The sequence below is a fragment of the Chironomus tepperi genome, unplaced genomic scaffold (genome assembly GCF_022539635.2).
Source record: "Chironomus tepperi strain 1889 unplaced genomic scaffold, CSIRO-AGI_Ctep_v1 contig_85, whole genome shotgun sequence".
NCBI lineage: Eukaryota > Metazoa > Arthropoda > Insecta > Diptera > Chironomidae > Chironomus > Chironomus tepperi.
Genome location: NW_027226207.1, coordinates 6357482 through 6379861, shown reverse-complemented (window position 1 = coordinate 6379861; position 22380 = coordinate 6357482). Strand labels below are relative to the sequence as shown.

Here is a 22380-nt window from a genome sequence, read left to right as displayed (position 1 = left end):
TAAAAATATTCAAGGTTGAAGCCCCAAAAAACACGTGCATCCAAATATTATCAAAATAGCTAAACTAAGCCTCAATATGCGAAATACCCGTTAAAAATATTTATGTGTGTTAAATATGCATCAAAGGCAAATTTTTCGTATTTTCCCTTTTTTTCTCTTTCTCTCTCCCATTCTTCATAGTTCCTTCTTCTTATTCCATGTATATATCGTATAAAAACTCAAATATGGGATGAGCTCAAAAAAAGAAGTATCTTATGACTGTTTTATGGCTGTGCAAATTTGCCAAATGGCCTTGAAAGAAATCACAAACAGAATTGAGGATTTCATACGTAACTAATAATCTGTGGCTCAGTCAGGCCATTGAAATTCATAGAAATTTAAAATTATAGGTTTTCAATCATAAAAATGAACCGAAAAAGTTTTTCCAAATAATTTTCATCGTCTGCCTTGGTCTCGCAAAAGTTAGTTGATGTCGAGAATTCAATCGTGAAACTTGTTCCTCTTATGCCTGGCTTTTTTTATTTAAACTGAATTAAATTAGTGTAAAATAATATTAATAATGAAAGATTGTAATTAAAGATCGAAAGTGATTAAAAAATTCATTGAAGGCATCTTGCTGTGATGCTACGTACTGTACGTATGTAATTTTCATTATATTATGTAGACATCCACTTCTTCTTGTTGAGTATGTATATCTTTAAAAACTAATTTTTTATTTTTATATCGTATATGTGCAAATATTTTTTTTTTGGATAAAGAAGAAAGGAATGAAAATTTTTGACAGGTTACGTTGTACATTGTTCTTATTTCCTTATCGCTTTTTATAAATCTCATTCAGTAATATTGGAATGAGCCACACCAGAATAAGTATGGGGAATGAAAGATTTGAAACTTGATTTTTTTTGGGGATATTGTGAGTTGGATTGAGTAGATTTTGGTGGCTGGGTCCCTAAGAGACAAAGAGGATGCTTAAATGAGCCTTTAACAGAATTCCTGTTAGAGGATGCGGCAATGATGGGCTATATTGATGAATTTTGAAATATCTGACTGAAAGTCATGAGAATTTGAGGTTTTATCTGGTTATAATGAATTTAGTGACCTATCAGATCCCTTACCAGGCACATAGACCGTTTTTAAGCCCCATAGTGACTAAAAGCATCCTCTTTGTCTGTTAATAATCGTCTAGATCCTAAACAAGTCTAACTAAATGCCCAAAATTGTAAAACTAGTCCATATCCATTTCAAATCAGCTCAAAAGTAGAATTCTGTCAGATCTATCAAACAACTAATTCGAACCAATTCAATTTTATACAATTTCAACTTTAAAATTGAGATTCTTATGGATAAGTTGACTAAAGTCGACTCAATATCATGTTAAATTTGGATGATCTTAATTAACTAATCCATATGAAGCCTCGATCGACTTGGAGCTCTATTTATGTATTTCATTTAACATCAGACTCATTTCCAATCCAAATCACAAATTTTTGCAATTAGTTCCTACAATAATCCCAAAAAATGCGCTCTAACCACTCATACCTAACATTCTTCAAACTTTATCATCTCAAAGATATTCCTCGATTTCTCAAGTATCCTCATTTATCATAAGTTGGAGTGCAAAATCTGGACGAAACAAAGATTCTTTCGCTCTTATTCAACATTTACACGCTCCTGCCAATAAATGTTAATCGGAACAAGCAATAACTCATTCTAGTTTGTTTTAAGAGATGTTGATATCTCGCAATGGAATGTTTTGCCGTGTTCACAAATGAATAAAGAGTAAAAAAAGGAGTTGAAAATAAGAATTTATTTTATTTATGGTGTTGCAAAATTTTAAAGACATCTCGTGTTGAAAATATTTGAGATGTGAATATTTTGGGTAATATGACTTAAAGGAGACTCAAAACATGAGCAACTCTTATCAAAAATCAAAAAGTCATCAACAAATCTGATTATCAGCGTCAAAACTATAAAATATTTAAATTAAATTTTAATAGCCATTAGTCAGCCATTTGATAGACCGTCGGTAGATCAAAACAAACTTTATCGAATGTTTGATGACAGACTCAAAAAAATGTTCACGTCTGTTGCCACAAAACTTCATGTAATTCTTCTTTTATGTCTGCGATGAACATATGATCATAACGATTCTGTCGGTGTAAATAGTCTCGATGCTCGATTCAATATATAATCGGTTCACGAGGGTAATTTGAATTTTTTTATTATTGATGAATTTTTATTTTGTTTCTTTGGAAACTGTTGGACGGGTGTTCAGCTGTTTTATTTCATCTCAAATTACATATGATATAATTTTTGCTAATTTCTGACAATTGAACGATTTTAAAGTGTTTTTGGGGGTATTGGTGGGACTGAGTTGAGGATGTCGGGACTGGGGACTGTCTGTTATGAGATTTGAGGTTATGTTAGATCCTATGTCTCAAGGGGTCACCATAAAAAAGAATCAAAATCTAGTTTGAACTTCCACGTGTAACTAGGATTGACTATAAATCAATTTACGAATTTTCACTACTTTGAATGAATTTTTCTGAATTATTTTAGGTGTATTGAGTCTTATAGTACATTTGGGGTATGCCTTACTAGTCATCCTACTCAAAAACATCCAAAATCCACCATCCCGGTCAACAATCCAACCCAGAACCCCTATTAAAACCGATTATTACACAATACATCAAATATATGAAATTAACTACAGACCTCGTCCATAATTGTGACTTTATGAACGTGTTTAATCAACAACAATGTAGTTTAACCTCACGAAGAACCTCCACAACAGCAACAACAACAACAACATAAGACATACATTACCAAAAAAAATCAAAATTCGTGCGTTCAAAAATTAGAACTAAAATTATTATTTATGAGTTACATACAAGCTTATATGTTACGGTTCCTTACGAAAAGATTCATAATTCATAATTTATGAATTCTCCCTCGCAGCAAAACTTCTCTCATTAAATCTGACGTCATTTTGAAGAAGTGAAAAAATTCTTCTATTTCTAGTTGAATTAATTAAATTTTAATGCATTAGAAGAAACTAATTAAAAGTTACGCATTTTTAAAAAGATGTTTTTTATTGCCTGCTTTACTCTTTCATTCCTCTTTGACTTCCTCGTGAATAAAAGAGACTCGATTGATTCGAGTTTAAAATGAGACGAACAGAACGAAAATAAAAAATGTAATAAAAATTATGCGGTAATTGAATTTCATTTTTCTGCATTTTTTAAGAATGTGTTCTTGAGCGCGGTTTTCGCGATGGGTGGGGATTGGTTGTTGTTGTGATATAACCTCAAAATTTGGATTTTTTTGGTTTATTAAGATTTTTTGTGTTAGATTGTGACATAATTTTGGGAATTGGCACTTATTTAGGGCATTTGTAGCTACATAAGCTCTAATTTTGAGTCACATAACCTCAAAGTGTCAATTTTGAGTCACATAACCTCAATTTTGTCGCAATTTTAGTGTCATGAACCCTGAATATATGAGTTCTTGTGTTAATATTAGGAAACAACCTAAAAATAATTAATAAAAATCACATAACCTCAATTTGTCATTTTTATGACAATTTTTAGAAACCTAACCTCAACATCTAGATTTGTTCTTTACTTTTGGACACTCTAAGCCACCTAACCTCAACGTTATGTCCCTCTTAATTAAAAATATCCCACGCATGTCCCCAAATAATCATTTAAAAATCCATTTTAATCCATTGTCAGTTCATCAAAATAAACAATTTACATGCCTCATTCTTTCAATTCTCATCTCTTGTTGTCTACAGAAATATTTACTTTAATTCACTTAAATCCCCTCCACCGTATGACCATTCATCATAATAAACATCTCAACTTGCAGTTTTTTTTACTTAAAAACAAGATTTAAAACTATATCATAAAATTTGTATCTAAGACATAAATCTCATGTAATTGCATTTTACAATAAATGGCAAGTTGCAACTTCATAAGCACTTTTCAGTTTCATTTTTCTTCTTCTCTTCCTCTCGATGCACAGAGTCTCTTTTTTTTGTGTGTCTGTAGCCTTTTGGATAACTCAACACGGCATTAAGCACTAAATACTTTTATTTTCTTTATGCTTTACTTAACTTAGCAGTTACAAACAAGTACTTGCAGACTTGATAGCATGTTGATATGCCAGTTAAAACAATTAAACATTGAATATATTAATTATAAAATTGTATGAAGACGGGCAAGAAAAGGAATAAAGAAACAAAGATTTTGTATTCAATGGTGATGATACAAACATAAGAAGAAATAGGTGGACGAAGTTATAGAATAAGGAATTAAAAGGCAGAGAGACAGCATAAGAAAAGTCTAGGGAGCAATAAAAAATGAACACAATTTTTAATTATATTTACCAACAATTTTTATAATGAACGATAGACGAACAGCAGTTCAATGCTGAGTGAAAATATCATCCTTTACAGCTAGTCACGATTTATTCGCTTCACAACGATGATGATGATTCTTTTGTGTAAATCTATTTATTCTCATATATATATATATATTGTTGGGTTTATGAAGCATCATGGGAAGGTTGGAGTGTTGGGGGGAATTAAGGCGCATTTAACGATGCTTTGGACACTTCTTTGTAAGAGTTTGGGTATCTTGTAGAGCTGTGACATCATGTCATCATCCGACTAAGGCTCTGAACTCTCAGAGATAAATTTAAAGGTTGTGAAAGGTCTTAAGACACTCTATAGACAACAGAAGACAGTAAGAGTGTCTATAAATCGATTTAATGACAAACTGAATTTCTAGGATTCGAACTTAAGACTATGAAGTCAGTTTTACATAATTCAAGTACCAAGACACTTAGTCATTAAGCTACCAAGCTACCTAAGCTCTCATAAGGTCATTTCTGACTAATTCCCCATTTAAAACATTTTTACTCAACAAGAGCATCACATACCTTAGCCAGCCATCCCATTCCCACCACAATACCCCATTCTCACCTCCAACAACATCCCATAAACCATCACTAGCTCAAGCACATAACTAAGAGATGAAAATTTTTCTTTTTTTTCCATTTTTCTTTTCTCTCCTTTTAAACAAATATTTCAACAAGATGTATGATAGAAATGAAACGAACATGTTTTGGCATGAAAGTAAAGCAAAAGAAGAAGCAAAAAAAAAGTAAAAATTCTTTGTCATCTCACAAAGACACAAATTTAAATAAACGAAAGCATTATAAATTTTATTACAAACTGCCTGAAAAATAATCTTTTTTACTCATTTTTGTCGAGGAGAAGAATGAACAAAAAATACTCAAAAAGCAGCTACAGCTACACATGAGATATGTGTCTCGGTATTATAAAAATATTTGCAAATTTTTTTTTTCTTTCTTGTTCAGTCGAGTTGAACTCTTTACTTAAGGTATATCGCATAGATAAGTGACATACAAATGGATTGCACATGTTATATGAATCAGGTGATTTTGTAGTTCGATGAAGTCAAGGGATGGGAATTTTTTGGGATGGTGGGGTTTTGGGGTTGGTTTGTCAGGATTTGGAGGTGATTTTGGAATTTATGGCTCTATAGTTGCTTGATAAAAGCTAGCTAAAGTTAAATTTTGGTCAGAAATCTGGATTCTAGGCCTATGTGGCTCTGGCTTGGTGCTGGACTCGAATCATGGCAATATCAGGCCGGTATAAAGCTGAGATCAGTCTTTCCAGTCTCAATACAGACCTCAAGCCCGATATTCCCTCTCAAATTCAAACCAAAACCCCAACACACCCTTAAAGCCCTCAAACCTCTCAAACCAAACGACATACATGACAAAATGTCATCAAACTGGCTCATAATTCTGACAAAATTCACCTACAATCACTTGAAGCTCCCCTCTAATGTGTGTGCTTTTCACTAAACCTTAATACGTCTTAACAGATAAACAAAAAAATAAATAAACACGGTAATGTGTGTTTAAAGCATCGATTCGATGATAAATGCCATTTTTTTCTATTGTTGAGAATTTCTCATTCCTCTTAAAAAAAAATAAGCGATAATAAAAAAAAAGTATGAAAGATAGACTGACAATAAATATTTCAATACATAGCTTGAAGCTATAATAATAAGTTGAGTATATATGTAAGACAGAGATGCAGGGGGAAGAGTGAGTAGCTTTACATATTTTATGATGTGTTATATTTTTTCTAGAATAAACGTTTATGCATTTTTAATTTAATCTATATGCTATGCGGTTATTTTCTTTACTTATAATTAAATCATAGAGCGGAGGAACTGTAAGAGTTGTGAGGCATAGGTACATGTATATATAAAAAAATATGATATACAAGATTACAGATTTGACGTGTTAACCTACAGGTAACAAAAATAAGTAATTCAAGAGCCTTTAAAAAGAGCAGCAAAACACGACGAATGCAAAACTATGTATATATACTGAAATAATAATGCAAACGTTTGATTGAAAATTATACACTTTGCGTTTAAAATAGTTTCATAATTGCAAGTGCATGTCTAGTTGGCAAACAATATAATTTTTTTTTTTTCTCGTTCTTTTTCTTCTCCATAGGCGAAATTAAAGCACAAAGTCTTACTATTGCTAGCCTCTTTTTTTTGTATATAAATCGATAAAATGAAAAGTTTTTTTTTTACTATTCAGTACACAAAAGTAACGAAAAGAAAAAAAAATTGTCGTATTTTATTGATGTGGTTTGGTTTTGAGAAAGTTGAGGGATTAAGGCGCATTTTTTGGGGGGGTTTTGTGGGGTGATGGGGGAGTTGAGTATGATAGAAGCTGTTTTAGAGGGCTTATTATCGTTTTACATTACTAGGGTACGCTAATGCGACTAGAGCTTCATGAAAAGGAACTAAATTCCGAGAATGACACTTTAATCAACCTTAATGAGCAAAACTTAAGCTCGAGAAAGTTGAAGGAGCATTAATCTCTGACCAATTCACTCTCAATCATTCAGCAAAGCCATTTCTTAAGTTATTTCCAAATTATCACATCCAATAGGTTACTTATGTTTGGAAAAAGCGAGCATGGCTCTCTACCTTTACGATCCTCCCTTCAAGATATAGACCCTGAAGTCATAAGTCGTAAAAATGACCAAAGATCATGCTTCAAGACGACTTGACTCTAGCTTGAAGCAGAATCTCATCAAATCTGACTTGAGGCTAGAGTTACGCTTTGCTAGGTCTGGATAATCGGCCATTTCTATCCCTTGTGCTCTACATGAGACATTTGATTAATATTCTCAATATACCCCATCCATTAAATCCAAACTTGACACTATTTACCCAATCAAATTCCAATCAATCTTAACAACAAAAATAAATCCAGGCCAATTGCACACTAATTACGAAATTTCTTAGAACCAAAGTGTGTCACACAATGTTTAACAATGTCATAAAAAATTGTTCTAAATGACACACCTGATTGACTATATATTTTTTTAAGAATCACATCATAAAATGGTGTTAAGTCTATCATTATAGCTATTTCCTCAATCGTTCAACTGATTATAATTGTGATAATGATCTAATGCATCTTTATTGGGTCATTTCCCAGCTAGATTCCTGTGATTTTGATGAAATGTAAATGCACACGTCAGTTGATTAGTTATTGTGGGATTTATTGGAAGTGTTCAAGGGTAAATAATGGATGTTATGAATATCGAGTAGAATTGACATCAAATTTGAGTACGATACCCAAAATGACTGCCCTAATGACGAAAAACCAGCTAAATTCCACCTAGAAATGCACAAGCATGCAAAATAAAGTTCTAGACGACTTCATATAATTAAAATCAGGTGACGACATTTATGAACTCATTGAGGATGAATGTCATTCATGACTTTATATTCCTTACTATCTAATTTAAGGCATACATTGTGAATATCAACAGAATTATTCACATTATAAATGAGAAACAATTCACAAAAGAGATGGAGATTGACAGTAATGTGGAGGTGAAATTTCTTCATAGTTAGAGCTCTATAGACTAAATTCTCATTTTTTTGCTGCTGCGTGGGTCTTTCAAAAGGAATTTATTTTTGCCTTTCGCTTTGAAAACTTAAAGAAATAATAATCACATGTAGAGGAACTCGAAACTAGCTTTCAACATTGGATATATTTTGGCATTTCCAAAAATACTATGATGATGAAAAATTATTTCGACAAGACTGACTGGCATATATGTTATGAATATAGATGTATAATTTAGACTTGCCTAGAACATATTCTTACTGCTGCTCTCTTGCCTCGGCGACTCTTTTTTTTGACTTGCTTTACCTCCTTTTTGCCGTAATATTGAACGAATAAAACTTGTGAAATTGTTTGGTTGTTACATGGGGAAGTGGTTGAGGTTGAAGGTGAATGGAGCGCATTTTGAGAATGGCTGGTAGCTTTTTGAGGGATTTTGATGAATTTTGGAGATATTTGGAATAATTTTGAGGATTCTTGAATTTTTGGGGATTTTTTTTAAAATTCTTTTGTGGATCTTTGGATGAATTTTGAAACTTTTTGATAGGAATTGCCAATTTTTCAAAAGTTTAAGTGAAAATTTAAAATTTTTGAGAATTTATGGAATTATTTTGATGAATTTTGAGTTTTTTGGTATAAAACTGCCGTTTTTTCAGAATTTTTGAAGATTTTTAGGTATTTTAAAAAATATTTTGAGAATTTTTGAATATTTTGAGATTTCTTTGATGATGTTTTGTGGATATCCATATGAACTTTGAGGTTTTTGAAGAGAATTTGAGGAATTTTCAGTTGATTTTGGTGATTTTTCCAAAATTTTAAAGATATTTGTGAAGAAAACTGAAATTTTTGGACAAAGATTGCTGAGAATTTTGAAGAAAACTTATTCAAATGACACAAAATTCCACATTTTCTGGATTTCAGTATTTACTATGGCATATGTTTTTGATGTAGCTTCACTAGATAGCCTATTGCATCAATTGTAGCTTATTTTAACCAAGATAGTTCGAAATTCCCTAAGTTTCTTCGATATTCCCTAAATTTGTTTGATATTCATCGATATTAAGCCAATATTAAGCTTAAGTCGCCAAGTGTCAATTCTCCCTATCAGAACTACCAGCCCTGCATCCTCCTAGCACTCAATAACTCTTCATTCCATCCACCAAGTTGCCACCAAGCCCACCCAAACTGCCTCACTAATCCACCAACATTTCATCACCTTACAACACACCAAAAAAATAAAAAATGACGCTAAAAATTGAATGAAATAAAATTACTGTCGTGTCAGAACAACTTTTTTTTTTCTTTCCTCTTACTTCTTTTTTTGTTGTTTCGAAAAGCGTGTTAAAAAATATAGCATTATAGACGTCAAGTTGTTGTTATGAAAATGTAAAAAAATCGAAAATGTGTACATTACTTGCATGCATTTTCCATACTTCTCCTGCCTATGCCATAGCCACATAATATTCAGAAAAAAGTTCAGCCAATTTGACGTTTGGCAGTTCAAACAGACACACAGAGAACGAAACACACTACAAAAAAGAGCGAATTTTTTTAAAAAATCATGAATATAAATCACACACACAATTTTTTGTGCTGTTGTTCTTTCTTCTTGTGTGCAAAACACAACAATAATTATGCAAAATATGATTGGCATAAAATAAATTAAAAACGTATAAATTTTTAACTCGACGTTCCTTTTTCCTATGAATATATATACAATATTTGCGGAGAACAGAGCAAGAAAACTGTATAAAATGAAAAATGACACATTTTATCAATTACGATGATTTATTAATTTTTATAAATTGAGGCACATAATTCAGGCATTTAAAAAAGTCTCACAAGTCTAATGAATTCCGGCTCTCTATTTTACTTTACTTTATTTTTTGTGTGTGACTTTGACTTTGGCTTGTGCTCTATGAGGAATTGAGATAAGCTTAAATTAATGTTTGTCGAGAATGGAAATACAGAAGATGATAAAAATCTAAATTGAAAGGCATTTGGATGTGTAGTGAAAAGGGGGTTGGTGACTTGACTTTGTCGGTTTGTTGACTTTACGATTGTTGGAGTTAGTTAGTAATGTGGGAGAGGATGGGGAGGTTTTTGTTTGTGGTTTAGTGAGCAATGAGTTGACTGTTGTAAATTATTGTGGAGATTGTTGGAGTGATTTAGTTAGGCATGGGGTCATTTTAGGTTGCTTTAGTACTTTCATCAACTCAAATCAAGTAAATAGCTCAATTTGGGTCAAAAGATTCAGTCTCACTTCTGGCGAATGACTTGAATTTTTGGGTATTTTTGTTAGGCTTCGATCCAGCATTTCCACATCATTGCTGACCTTTTAGGACAATTTAGATTTCCTTTAAACTAGCCAAAGCAGCACTTATTGTATTTTGCAATTTTTGACATTAAATAGACGTTAACATGACAACGTGACGGTGTGTTAGCGACCATAATGTGCCAATTGGATAAGTATTCAAGCAGAACTCAAAGACGACTCGAATTTTGCATCCAAAAGTCAATTTGACTTCATACAAACTTCAAGTTGACTTCGAGCTCTCCTTCAAGCAACACCGTGCTATACATCTTATATTAAGGGGTTATTTACTGATGTCTACTTGTCTATAGCATGACATTTATTATACCCAAGTGGACAACTTATACCCAAGTCAATTAATGTCCTAGTTTAGGTCACAAACATTGAATGACCCAATAATCCCAAAATTACCCAAAAAATCCACAAGATCCACAAAGCTTCCATCCCCGTTCCTCAACTCTCCACGCAAAAATACAAAAAAAAATCTCATGGATATTAATAAATCACACTCAAAAGTGAAGTATGAAGCAGAGCAACAACAAAAAAAAAAAAACACTCAAAGCACTTCTTATTTTTCTGGGAAATGTAATGCCTTGTCACCTTGTAGGCAACATTATTGCACACACCAAAAAAAAATTATTCATATATACAGGAATTTCACATCTTATGAAAAATGATCTTTCTCATAAGATATATACATAAGGTACGAGACTTATAGGTATCCAGTTAATCGTGCAGATATTCTAATCGATTCGCATGAGAATCAAATAAGAATCAGAGACACAAACCAACATTAAGGTGGTATAATGTTGTTCCTCGTTTAGAGCAGCAACTCAAAAAAATTGAGCATGAGAGTGCCACACAGGCATTTGAAATTTCGGAATGAAATAAGAAAAGTTTTATGATTTATGGCAATGCTGAGTGTACACAAATAAAAGTAGAATTTTTTTTTGTTGTTTAAGGCCCGGTTGCTTTCTTGGATGAACCGAAACAACAGGAAAGAAGAGAGAGAAAAAAATATTTTTTTGTGTGCTGTTCTGTTCCATGGGCATTCGCTTGTGCAGCTCATTAATAAATTTTTTTCTTAAATGGGGCACGGTATCATACTGAAACATTTACGACTGTTTAAGATTATTTATCCTTATTTTGATTCTGTTTTTACACATTCAATGATTTATTTAATGGACATAAATTATAAATGTGCGAGCAAGGTGTCTATGTGTCGCATAAAGTTTATATTAATGTTCAATGGTTATTTAATTTAATAGGCAGTCAGTGTAGTCGACTTGCGATGTGATTTTTTTTTTGCCGTTGTTATAATTATTGTTAAGCAAAATATATAAGCAGCACAAATAGCACTTAAAATGCCTTTCCGTTTGCAAGCTTTACTATTATTCACCTAATTAACGCTTTGAACATATAAAAGCAATAACCATGAATGTTAGATATCAGTTAAATCAGTTTTGCCGCGATTTCCATCAGACCCTACTAATCACGTAACGTCAATTAATGTCTCATAAAAGAGAGAGAAATGAAAATCTCTTTTGTATATACACTATTATAATAATGCAATGCAACTATCTATCTATACATCTTGCATGTATTTTCTCATGTACTACTGACATTGCTTCTGCTTGATGCTTCTGTTGATGGCAATAATCGTTGGGTCGAGATGCTTACATTGTTGATAAATACATGGCGATATTGTATCTATCTCTCTTTTTGTAACTTTAAATGCTTTCAAACTTTTGCAAAAAAATTTTACTTTCCTTATGCAGTTTTGTGGAACTTCATGGAGAACGAAATGAGGAAGTGAGATGGAGTCAAATTGGCATTTGGAATTCACTGGAGGGAAATACATTGAGTGATAATTTTGGAAGGGATTTGGGACACTTTAGGGGGTCTATGGGGGCTTGTAGGTATTATTGAGGGCTCTTGTGGATCTATAGGGGCTTTATGAGGTCTATGTGGACTATAAGAGCTCTATAATGAGTTATAATGATGAAAAAAGCTTTGATGAATTAATAAGGAAGTCTAGAGGGTCTGTAATCAGTATGAGAAGTCTAATGATGTGTATGAGCCTATAATCTAGTCAACTAGACGAGATGTACATTAATTACCTAATGCCAACCTAAATCCTATCCTTTTAGGTATTAATAAGTGTGTCTAGAGAGTCTGTACTGGGTATGGGAAGTCTAATGATGTATATGCGCCTATAATCTAGTCAAATAGACTATATGCACCTATATTACCTAATGCCAACCTAAAACAAAGCTAATCATACCCAACCAACATCCAATCAACTCATTAAATCCCAAAAAATCAACAAAATCAATAAAATCAACAAAAAGTCATCTCCAATCATCCATAAAACCCAAACTGCCTATATTCCACCACATTATCACAATAAATATAGCTATTAATTTTATTTTGCGGTTACATGAAGACGGGACATTCACATTATATATATAATAATTGTCTCATTTTAAGATAACAGTTAAAGCTGACTTAATTTCGATCGTCCAGTGAGTATGCTTGTTGTTGTTACTGCTGTTGCGTTTTTTTATTAAGAGAAAAAAAAAATTATAAATGTAATATTAAAATAAAGGCAAAAAAAAAAAATATAATAAGATAATATATATAAAGAAAAAACAAGTTTTACGCGTTTTACGTGTCGGATTTCCACATATGTTTACGCTTGAACTAGATTATTTAATTACAAATTATACAGCAAAAATTTAATTGATCATTTAATTTTTAATTTTAATGATTGATAAAAGAAAATTATTTCTTGCTACTGTTTAGAGAGGCTGTGCCTTAGATGGAGTGAGTTTAGTGTGATTAGATTGGTTGGATGGGTGTGTGATGCGCATTTGGACTGATTTATGGGTTGCTATAGCTACCTGTCACTCAAATGAATTTTATAGCAATTTTTTAACAATAAAATTTTCAAATTTTTTCATCCACAGCAGCGAAAACCGCGCTAAACAGCAACAAACTTGAAACGTCCGAAATATTCATGACTCACTCATTTAAAAGAATCTTCATAACATGATTCAGGAACAGCAACAAAAACACGACTCAAGCAGCCAACCCAAACTGAATATTCACACCTCGTTATTTTCAATATCAAAAAAAAAAGAAACGAGAAGGAAAAAAAAATGAAATAAAAAAATTACAACAAGCTCCAGCCATACTCATGTGCGTTCTCATAAAGTCAGTAAGTAAATATTCATTTTTTATTGAAGGTTATATCACTTAAGTTTGTATGATAGATCGCTAGATAGATGAATGGATAGTGATGGGCTTTGATCTATAATTTCATTTACATGATAATGAGTGTTTGTTGCCTCGGTGGGTCTATATGAAGTGCTGTTGCTTGGTGAATGGAGTTGATGCCTTGTGGGGGATTTTGTGTCGATTTTTGAGGGGGTTTTGGAGCAAATTTTTAAGTTTTTTAATGGAAAATTTGCAAAAAATTCAGAAAAAATCGTTAAAAATTCAAAAAAATGTTTAAAAAAATTAAAAAAAAATTCAGAAAAAATCGTTAAAAATTCAAAAAAATGTTTAAAAAAATTCAAAAAAAATTTAATTTAATTTTTAAAAAATAATTCCACAATTCTGACACAAAACTCTCACAAGGAACTCAACATAAGCCCCACTAGATCAGCACATAACCTCATTTTTTGCCTTTTACAATTTTTATTGATTCTGTTTTCATCATTTTTAATTAATTTCATTAAATACGACATTTTAAATCGTCATTTAAAATAGCTTAAATGCTGCCATGTATCTCAACATTTTGTTAGCTCAACACTCGTGTACATCCCATACATGTGTATAATTTTAGAAGCAAATAAGCTTGCATTTTTGACATAATTAAACTGCAATATTTAATAAAAAGAAATTTTAACAAGCAAAATTGCTCGGGGATATAAAAATTATTACAATGTACTTAACAATGAAGCAGTCTTACATGAAAGCAGCATATGCTGAATGCTCATGCAGAAAGAAGAACAACTCACATAATAGTAACTGAAAAATAAAACTTAGAATCATCTTTGAACCCCCCACATCACATTTGATTCCTCATCACTTAAAAAGCAATGTTTTTTATACTAAAAGTAGCTATAACCGCTTCAATTTATAGACCTATAAAAATTAATTTTATTGAGTGTTTTTGTTAAAAAAATTTTTATTGGATTATTCAGCGGATTAAGATTCTTTATAACAAAATATTTTTTTTTTTTTTGTTGGTGATTTATTTCCTGTTCTTGGAATGATTTATTGGTTATTGGGGATATGAAGGGGTTTTTTGGGGAAGTTGAATGGTGGTGATTGCATTGAAGTTTGAAGGAAAATATTTTAAACAAAAATTAAAATGCTTTAAAAATTGAATTTAAAATTTTCGAAATTTGAATTTTGAATTTTTTAAATTTTATTTTAGAATTTTTTAAGTTAATTTTTGAAGAACTTTTGAAATCAATTAAGGTTCTTAGAAATGTACAAAAATATTTATATTCATTTTAAACATTTCAAAACAAATTTTGAAATTTTAAATTCAATAAAAATCAAATTTTTAAATTAATTTTGAATTTTTAAATTTAAATCTAATTTTTTAACTAAATTCTGAATTTTAAAATTTATTTCTGAATTTTTAAATTTTAATCAAGTCTTAAAATGAATTTTTAATTTTAAAATTTAAATTTGAATATTTTAACTCAATTCTAATTTTTTAAATTTAATTTTAAATTTATTTCAAAACTTTCAAATTTGATTTTAAATTTTTAAAACATTTTCTAATGTATTCAACTTAAATTTGAAATTTTTCAAATTTCATTGATAATTTTGAATTTAAATATAAATTTATCAAATTAAAAATAAATCTTTTTAGAACTAGTTTTGACATTTTAACATTGTTTTAACCATTCAAATTTCAATTTAAATATTTTTAATTGTTTTAGATATCACATTTTAAATAAAATAACTATTAAAATAAGCTCTAATCTTTATTTTAAAAATGACTATAATTTTTGTAATTTAAAAAAGAACAAAAACAATTAAAATCACAATAAAAACTAAAATAAATGGACCCATTAAATTTTCACACCGAGTCATTCAATTCTCAATTAAAATTGTCTAATAATTTCCCTTAAAATTCCTCAAATTTTTCATTAGAAAATTTAGAAAAAAATTTACAACAGCTTAAAAATTCAGTTTCAATATTTTTATTTCCCCATTACAATAATCACCTCAAAAACAACTCCGAGCAGCACGAACGAAGCAACAAAAAATTTCATAAAATTCCCAAATGGAGTCGCTTCTCTATGAGAATGAAGAGACATTTTTAGATACACAATACACCTCGCTATTGTTGTTATGTAAACATGTAAGAATATTTCTATAAAAAAATCGATCTTAAGATTTTTTTTTAACTTTTCTCGTACAAGTTTTTTGGGAATTTTTCATATACGTACATGCGAGAGCAGCAATAAAAATTAATTTATTTTCTCTGTCCGACGGCAATTTAAAACAATTTATGGGCTCACTTCTCTTTCTCGCACAAAAAAAAATTTTACTTTATTTTTTTTTTTTCTTTTTTTCAAATTTAATTTTTTTTGTACAGAAGCAATTGAGGATTTTTATGCATTATTTTTTTTATGGAAATGATATAAATTATCAAATAATTGATTGGAGCTGATAACATGAGTGGACGTATTAAATAATTAGTGACTGTTTGATGGGAAAAAAATTAGAATCAAATTAAGTTTTTTTTTTATTATTATTGGAAATGTTTTTATGGAGCAATAAAATTGTTTTTTGATTGTTAGTTTTTGGAATGGACTTGTGGGGATTTTGTCAGAATTTTTTGAAATTTTAAAATATTTTTATTGATTAGTAGAACTTTTTAATTTAAAAGTTTTAAATTAATTTTAATATTGTTAATTTAATTTAGATTGATTTGAAATTTTATTTTTCAACTTTCAAAACTAAAATTGAATTTTTGAAATTAAAATTGAATTTTTTGAAATTGAAATTGATTTTTTTTTTACTTTTAAAACTTTTAAAAATTTTATTTTTAGGTTTGACTTTTTAAAATTAAATTGTAAATTTAAATTTGAAATTGAATTTTTTAATATTTAACTATTCAAAATTGATTTAAAGATTTTAATTTTTTGTTTGTAAATTATAATTTATGAGTTTTTTATTGATTTTAAAAGTGAAACAAATGATGAAGAACATTTTAATTTTAAATTAATTTTTCAAAATTTTCTGTTTTAAATTTATCTAAATTATTTACATTTAATTTTACATTAAATTTTTTTAAGTTATTAAAATCTAATCAATTAATATTTTAATTATTTTAAAAATTGAAATATTTTTGATTCAACTCTTTATAATTTTTTAAAAACATTAAATTTATGCTTAGAATTTTTAGAACAAAATTTTGAATTAATTTTAAATATTTCGAAATTTTTATTTGCAAATTGTTTTGCAATTTGCGTTAAAATTGCTTTAAAATTTATTAATTAATTCTTCAAAACTAATTAATTTTTCAAATTTATTAAAATTTGACTAAAATATTTATATTTAACTTTTGAATCTCAATTTTTAAAATTTTTGAATAAAATAATTCAATTTTAATTGCAATTTGATTCAAAATTCTCCAAAACAATTTATGGCTTCACTGAAATGAGTCTTCCTTCATATAAACTCAACATTTCTCACGAATGACCCCCAAAATCCCCCAAATTTCCACCCAAGGGCTCACCAAAACACCAAACAATCAACATCATTTTAATTAACCATAAATGTCATTCTCACACCTCAAAACCACAACATTATTACATTTTTCTATTCGTTAGCTTCCACCAACATCACAACTACCCAACATCACATCACATAGTAAAAAACTTCATTTAATGACGGTTATTAAAATAATCTCAATTTTTTTCGGGTGTAATTCATTTTTCAACTATATTCGCACTCATTAAAATTAACATAAAAAAATATTTCCGCCACTAGTGGCTTTTATGAGTCCAAAAAAAAAAAAAAATTGAATATGAAAAATCAGACCAGAATGTGTACCGGGGGGGATGGTAAGGGATAATAACAATGATGAAACTCGTTTTACTCTCCTTAAAATTCACTTTCATGCACTGGGTAAGAAGTAAAGTATATTGTGTATGGAAAATTATAACTATGGATGATGATGATGATGATGATAATAAGGAAGGAAATTGTTAGCACCCTTCATTTCCCGTGGATAAATGGTTGCTTCACTTTTTTTTTTTTGCATTATGTGAAATTTTTTTTTGCTTCTTTTTATTTCGTTTAAAGGAAACATCGTTCCTTCTTGTGCTCATTGCTAGAAGGGCTTTATATTTTCTTTTTTGTTATGCTGATTCACTTCTCCGTCTTTCATATTATTTTTTTGGATGGGATAGAGCATAACAACAAAAGGAGAGAATTATCAACCCCGCACGAGAATGCACAACACTAAACTTTTTTTTTATTTTTTGTTCCTTAACAGCCAACACACATAATAGACAATAAAGACTCACCTGCAATAGCCATCCAGGGATAAAATGTGTGATTCTGATGTAAACTTGCTGATGCTGTTGATTGAGTGCCGGTTGTACCAATTGAACAATTTGTGTTCCATGCACCGCCAGTTGCAGATGATCCAGTACGACTTACTGGACTTCCACCTGATGCATCAATATAACCGCCAACACGTGAGTCTGGTGTGCAGGCTGATGGACGTACAGGTGCCGAATTTTGTGTACCATTATTACCGGATGAATTCCAAACATCCTTATAGCCATTTGTATCTGTTGTTGCATTATTACCAGCACTCGCTGAGCCACTATTAGCTGTTGTACCATTTGCAGTCGCTCCTGTGACTGATTTTGAACAATCTTTATTGTAGGCGCCATCGTAAATTTGTTTACATGCTGCTGTAATGCTGGCATCGTATGGCGAATCCTGAGCTGTACGCGTTTGATGTAAATGATGATTGGCATATGGTGACATACCAAGTGATAATGGAAATCCTCTGTATGCGGCAGCTGCTGCTGCTGATGTTTGATCATGGCCTGATGAAGCTGACATCATGCCAGCTGCTGCTTGATGGGGATGGCCGTAAAAGCCTGATTGCTCGAAATATGAATTCATTTTTTTAAACTTTTTTTTAACTTGATTTATTTATTTAAAATTGTTCAAAATTCAGTTCCTTTCCACAAAATTATTTATTTTTTATTTATTTTCACTTCAACTCAATAAATTTTAGCATAATTATTAATTTATCTTTTATGATTATAGTTCCTTCCTTTTATTTTCACTGCCTTTTTAAAAATTGTATTTATATGCTCGTAAATGTCATGCCAAAAAATTACACACTATTGAATGTTTATGCATTTTATTACACTTTATGTTTCGGCTCAATTTATTTTTTTTTTTTTTTATTGTTCACTGTTTGTGCTTTCGGTTGTGGTACTTTTTATGGACTGTTGAGGTACCCAAAATTTTGTTGACTTTTTTTTTTGGAGATAATTTGAATTTTTTTATGGGTTTTTTGAGATATTTTTGAGATTTTTAAAACTTTTTTGATGAATTTTAAATCAATTTTTAAATTTATAATTTTTTAAATTTTTGAAATTATTTTTTAAATTTTTCAAATTTTTTGAAATTTTTTAAATCAATTTTTAAATTTTTCAAATCAATTTTCGAATTTTTTAAATCAATTTTTCAAGTTTTTTTTATGAATGAATTTTTAAATTAAATTTTTATGACACTTTTTATGATTTTTTTTTTATTGACAATGTTCATTCAGATGTGTGACTTTAATCGGTCACTTGATGCACAAAATTGAAATTTTTATTAAGTCACTGTTTATGGATTATTTTGATCACTAAATGCGGTGCCTTGTCTTCCTTTGTTTATCTCACTTTTTATGGATTCTTTTTATGATTATCACTTTCTTATTACTTTAAGCCTGTTCGGAATTGTCACTGATTATTATTGTATTTTCCGGTCACTTTTTTTTGAACTGAATTAATTTTTTTAGTTTGAAATTTTACAAATTTTATGATTTTTTTTATTTTTGTAAAAATTTCATTCAAATTTTTTATTTTTTTGTTCTTTTATTTATATAATTTTGTTTTATTGTTATTGCAGCTCAAATAGCACAATAATCATAACAATTATAATTAAAATAATAATAAAATCAAAAACGCGCCTTCACTTATCCGAAGTTGTGATACGAATGATTTTTGTTAAAAATATAAAAAAAAAAAATCACAATTCTTCAAACCATTCAGTCACACTATCATGCGGAGAATATATATTGTATAAGAATCCGACCGACTCGAGTCAACTCGACTATAAAATATATGTATAAATATTATTTTGTGTATCTCATCGTCACCAAAAAGGAAGAGAATCGCACCCGATCAAATATTGTGTGTATATATATATATTTTCACTTTGAGTCGTATGAAACGTATGAATCAACACGCCAAATACACCAAAAATATATATATATATATATATTACCGAACGGTTTTTGAGTATTATTTTTATTGTTATTAGCGCACAAAATAAAACAACAGCGGAGAATAAATATATAAAAAAATGAGTTGCACTGAGAGTTGAAGTGAAGTGTTATAGTTGGAAGTATCTATAATAATGAAAACAACATATTAAATAAAATGTGTGTTGTATTGAAAAAAAAGTTTTTTTTTTTTGCTCCATTCAAGAATAATTTCATTTCATTTTCTTTTTCTCAGTTACACGAGTATTGAACTTGCGCAATCTTCCGTTTCTTTCGTGCTCATTTAGAAAATCATATGTTGGTAATCTTTCTCGCTCCTCATACAATTCATCATTTTGATTATTATTTTTATTTAACTATAAATGTATTGGTGAGAGTCAGTGACTTTCTCTCTCATTTTAATACATTTCCTCTCTCGCTCTTCCTTCTCTCTTTCTTCGTTAAAAATCATCTCTGCTGGATTCGTTAAAAAAATTCTTTTTTTTTTCATTTATACACTGAATGTGTAGTTGTGACTACATGAGTTGCGCAAGAAATTTTATCATTTTTTTCGGCTTTGCTTAATGTTTGGGCTTCGTGCGTTTGGTGATTAAGTTCGAGTTGATGTTTGTCTTCATGATGCTTTTAATGGAAATCTTAATTTTTTTTTATGAATTTTTTAATTTTTATTGAAATTTTTACCTTAAATTGGATTTAAATTGTTATGATTATTTTAATGATTTGAAGTCTTTATAGTTTTTATGAAACTGTTGAATTTATTTTAATTTTTTGTAGTTTTTAGATTTTTTAAAATTGAAATATTGTTGTTTTTTGAAAATTTGAGCGGAATTTTTCAAATTAAAATTATTAAATTCTTCTATTAAAATTTTTATATAAAATGATTTTTCAGCAAATCATTTAAAATTTAATTTTAAAAATTGACTTGAAATTTAATGTTATCAAATTTCAATTTTTAAATTTGTTTGAATGTTTTTAAATTTATTTGAATTTTTTTTAATTTATTTGAATTATTGTTAAATTTATTTTAATTTTCTTAAATTTATTTGAAATTTCATGCTGAAAATTCATTTCAAATATTATTTTTAATTTTAATTTTTAAATTTGTTTATTTTTAATTAATTCATTTGATTTCATTCAAATTAATTTGAAATTTTGTTTCTAAAATTCATTTAAAATCATATTTTTTAAATTTATTTCAAATTTTATTTTTAAAATTCAATTCAAACTTTAATTTTTAAATTTATTTCAACTTTTATATGAAAAATCAACCTTTTTTTAAAATTCATTCAAATTTTTATTTCAAAATTCTATAAATTATTTTAAATTCAGTTCTACAATTTAAAAAATTATTAAATTCAAATCCATTCCAAATTCACCAAAAACTTCCTGAAAAAAAGTCACAAAATCTTACATCACTCCAATTTCCTTTTTCCTCATCCTAAACTACCCAATAATATTACAAAAAAAACTTCTATATTTGATTCAATGACTTTTATTATTCATTTAGTATGTATATTTATAGTCTCACATCATGTAGTTCATATAATGTGAAGTAAAGAATATTGAAGATCAGCAGAATTTTTTTTTCTTCTTTTTTCTCATCTTTTCTTTCCTGTCGTGCATGTGTAGAAGAAAGGAGGAAAAAAAATGAAAGTTATTAAAAGTATTGACGGCATGGCATTCAAATAGTGTCTAAATCATTGGTTTTTATGGACATATTGATTGTTAGATGTAGTAAATAGATAGTTTGGAGGAATTAGAATATGATATTAAGGCATTGTAGGTTGATAATTTGTTGATCACAATAGATTTTATGGATTTTATTATTCAGTTTAGTTATGGATAATGTAAGGTCCTAACAGGCAATGATAGTCGCATGTTATTTACTGCGTAAGGCCCTTTTAGACAAGGAGCACGCTTTTATGGTACAGAAAGACAGTTCCGGTACCCAAAATTCGTCTCTTTGTCTGCTAAGGTGTATGCATAATGTAATAAAGTCATTGTTCAATTTAGATGCAAGCCTGATTATAAATACCATATCCTCAAGTCGAAGATGTTCATGTAGATATGAATATAGCTGCAAATTTCCAAAACAACTTGAATTTTGAATGGAAAAATTGACTCAAGTCGATTTTGAACTTTGTAAAGTTGTTGAAATTATGTTCAAATATTTCAATATTTAGTATTCAATAGACTCCATCACAGAGCTTTTAAGGCTCTGCTAAACCTCTTTCATTATCACCAAATGGAAGTTGCTTTCGTGTGGCTTTCATATGAATGCTAAATTTAGCTTCCAAATTTAGGTTGAAGGCTGACCTTCAAGTTTAAGCGAATTCCTTTGATGTTAATTAAAGAAGTTTAGCGGAGCCTTTTTCATTTGTGTCGCTCAGGATAGTAAGAAAATGTTTTAAACTCAGGTATATATTTAGAAATAATTTGAAAAACTTGTAAATGCTGTAATAAATGATGAACACTTGTCGTAGATTTTTGAACATAATTTTGCAAATTAATAAACTGAAATCTGAATATT

The 22380-nt window shown here is 29.3% G+C and overlaps 1 protein-coding gene and 1 long non-coding RNA gene across 4 annotated transcripts in view; one reads left to right on the top strand and one right to left on the bottom strand.

The window, feature by feature from the left end:
• LOC139086632 (homeotic protein ultrabithorax-like) overlaps positions 1-18972 on the bottom strand; it is a 107310-nt gene extending 88338 nt beyond the window's left edge. For both annotated transcript variants that reach the window (XM_070635164.1, XM_070635165.1), the window contains exon 1: positions 17860-18972. In XM_070635164.1, the coding sequence (XP_070491265.1) occupies positions 17860-18472 (613 nt within the window). In that variant the 5' untranslated portion in view covers positions 18473-18972. The remainder of the gene's footprint in view (positions 1-17859) is intronic.
• Positions 559-18862, top strand: LOC139086635 (uncharacterized). Of its 2 annotated transcripts, none has more exons than XR_011544049.1 (3): positions 559-685; positions 13264-13514; positions 17829-18862. It is a non-coding gene; the product is annotated as an uncharacterized lncRNA (long non-coding RNA). The 2 variants fall into 2 exon arrangements; XR_011544050.1 differs by having other exon boundaries at positions 562-637.
• Positions 18973-22380: the final 3408 nt, after the last annotated feature.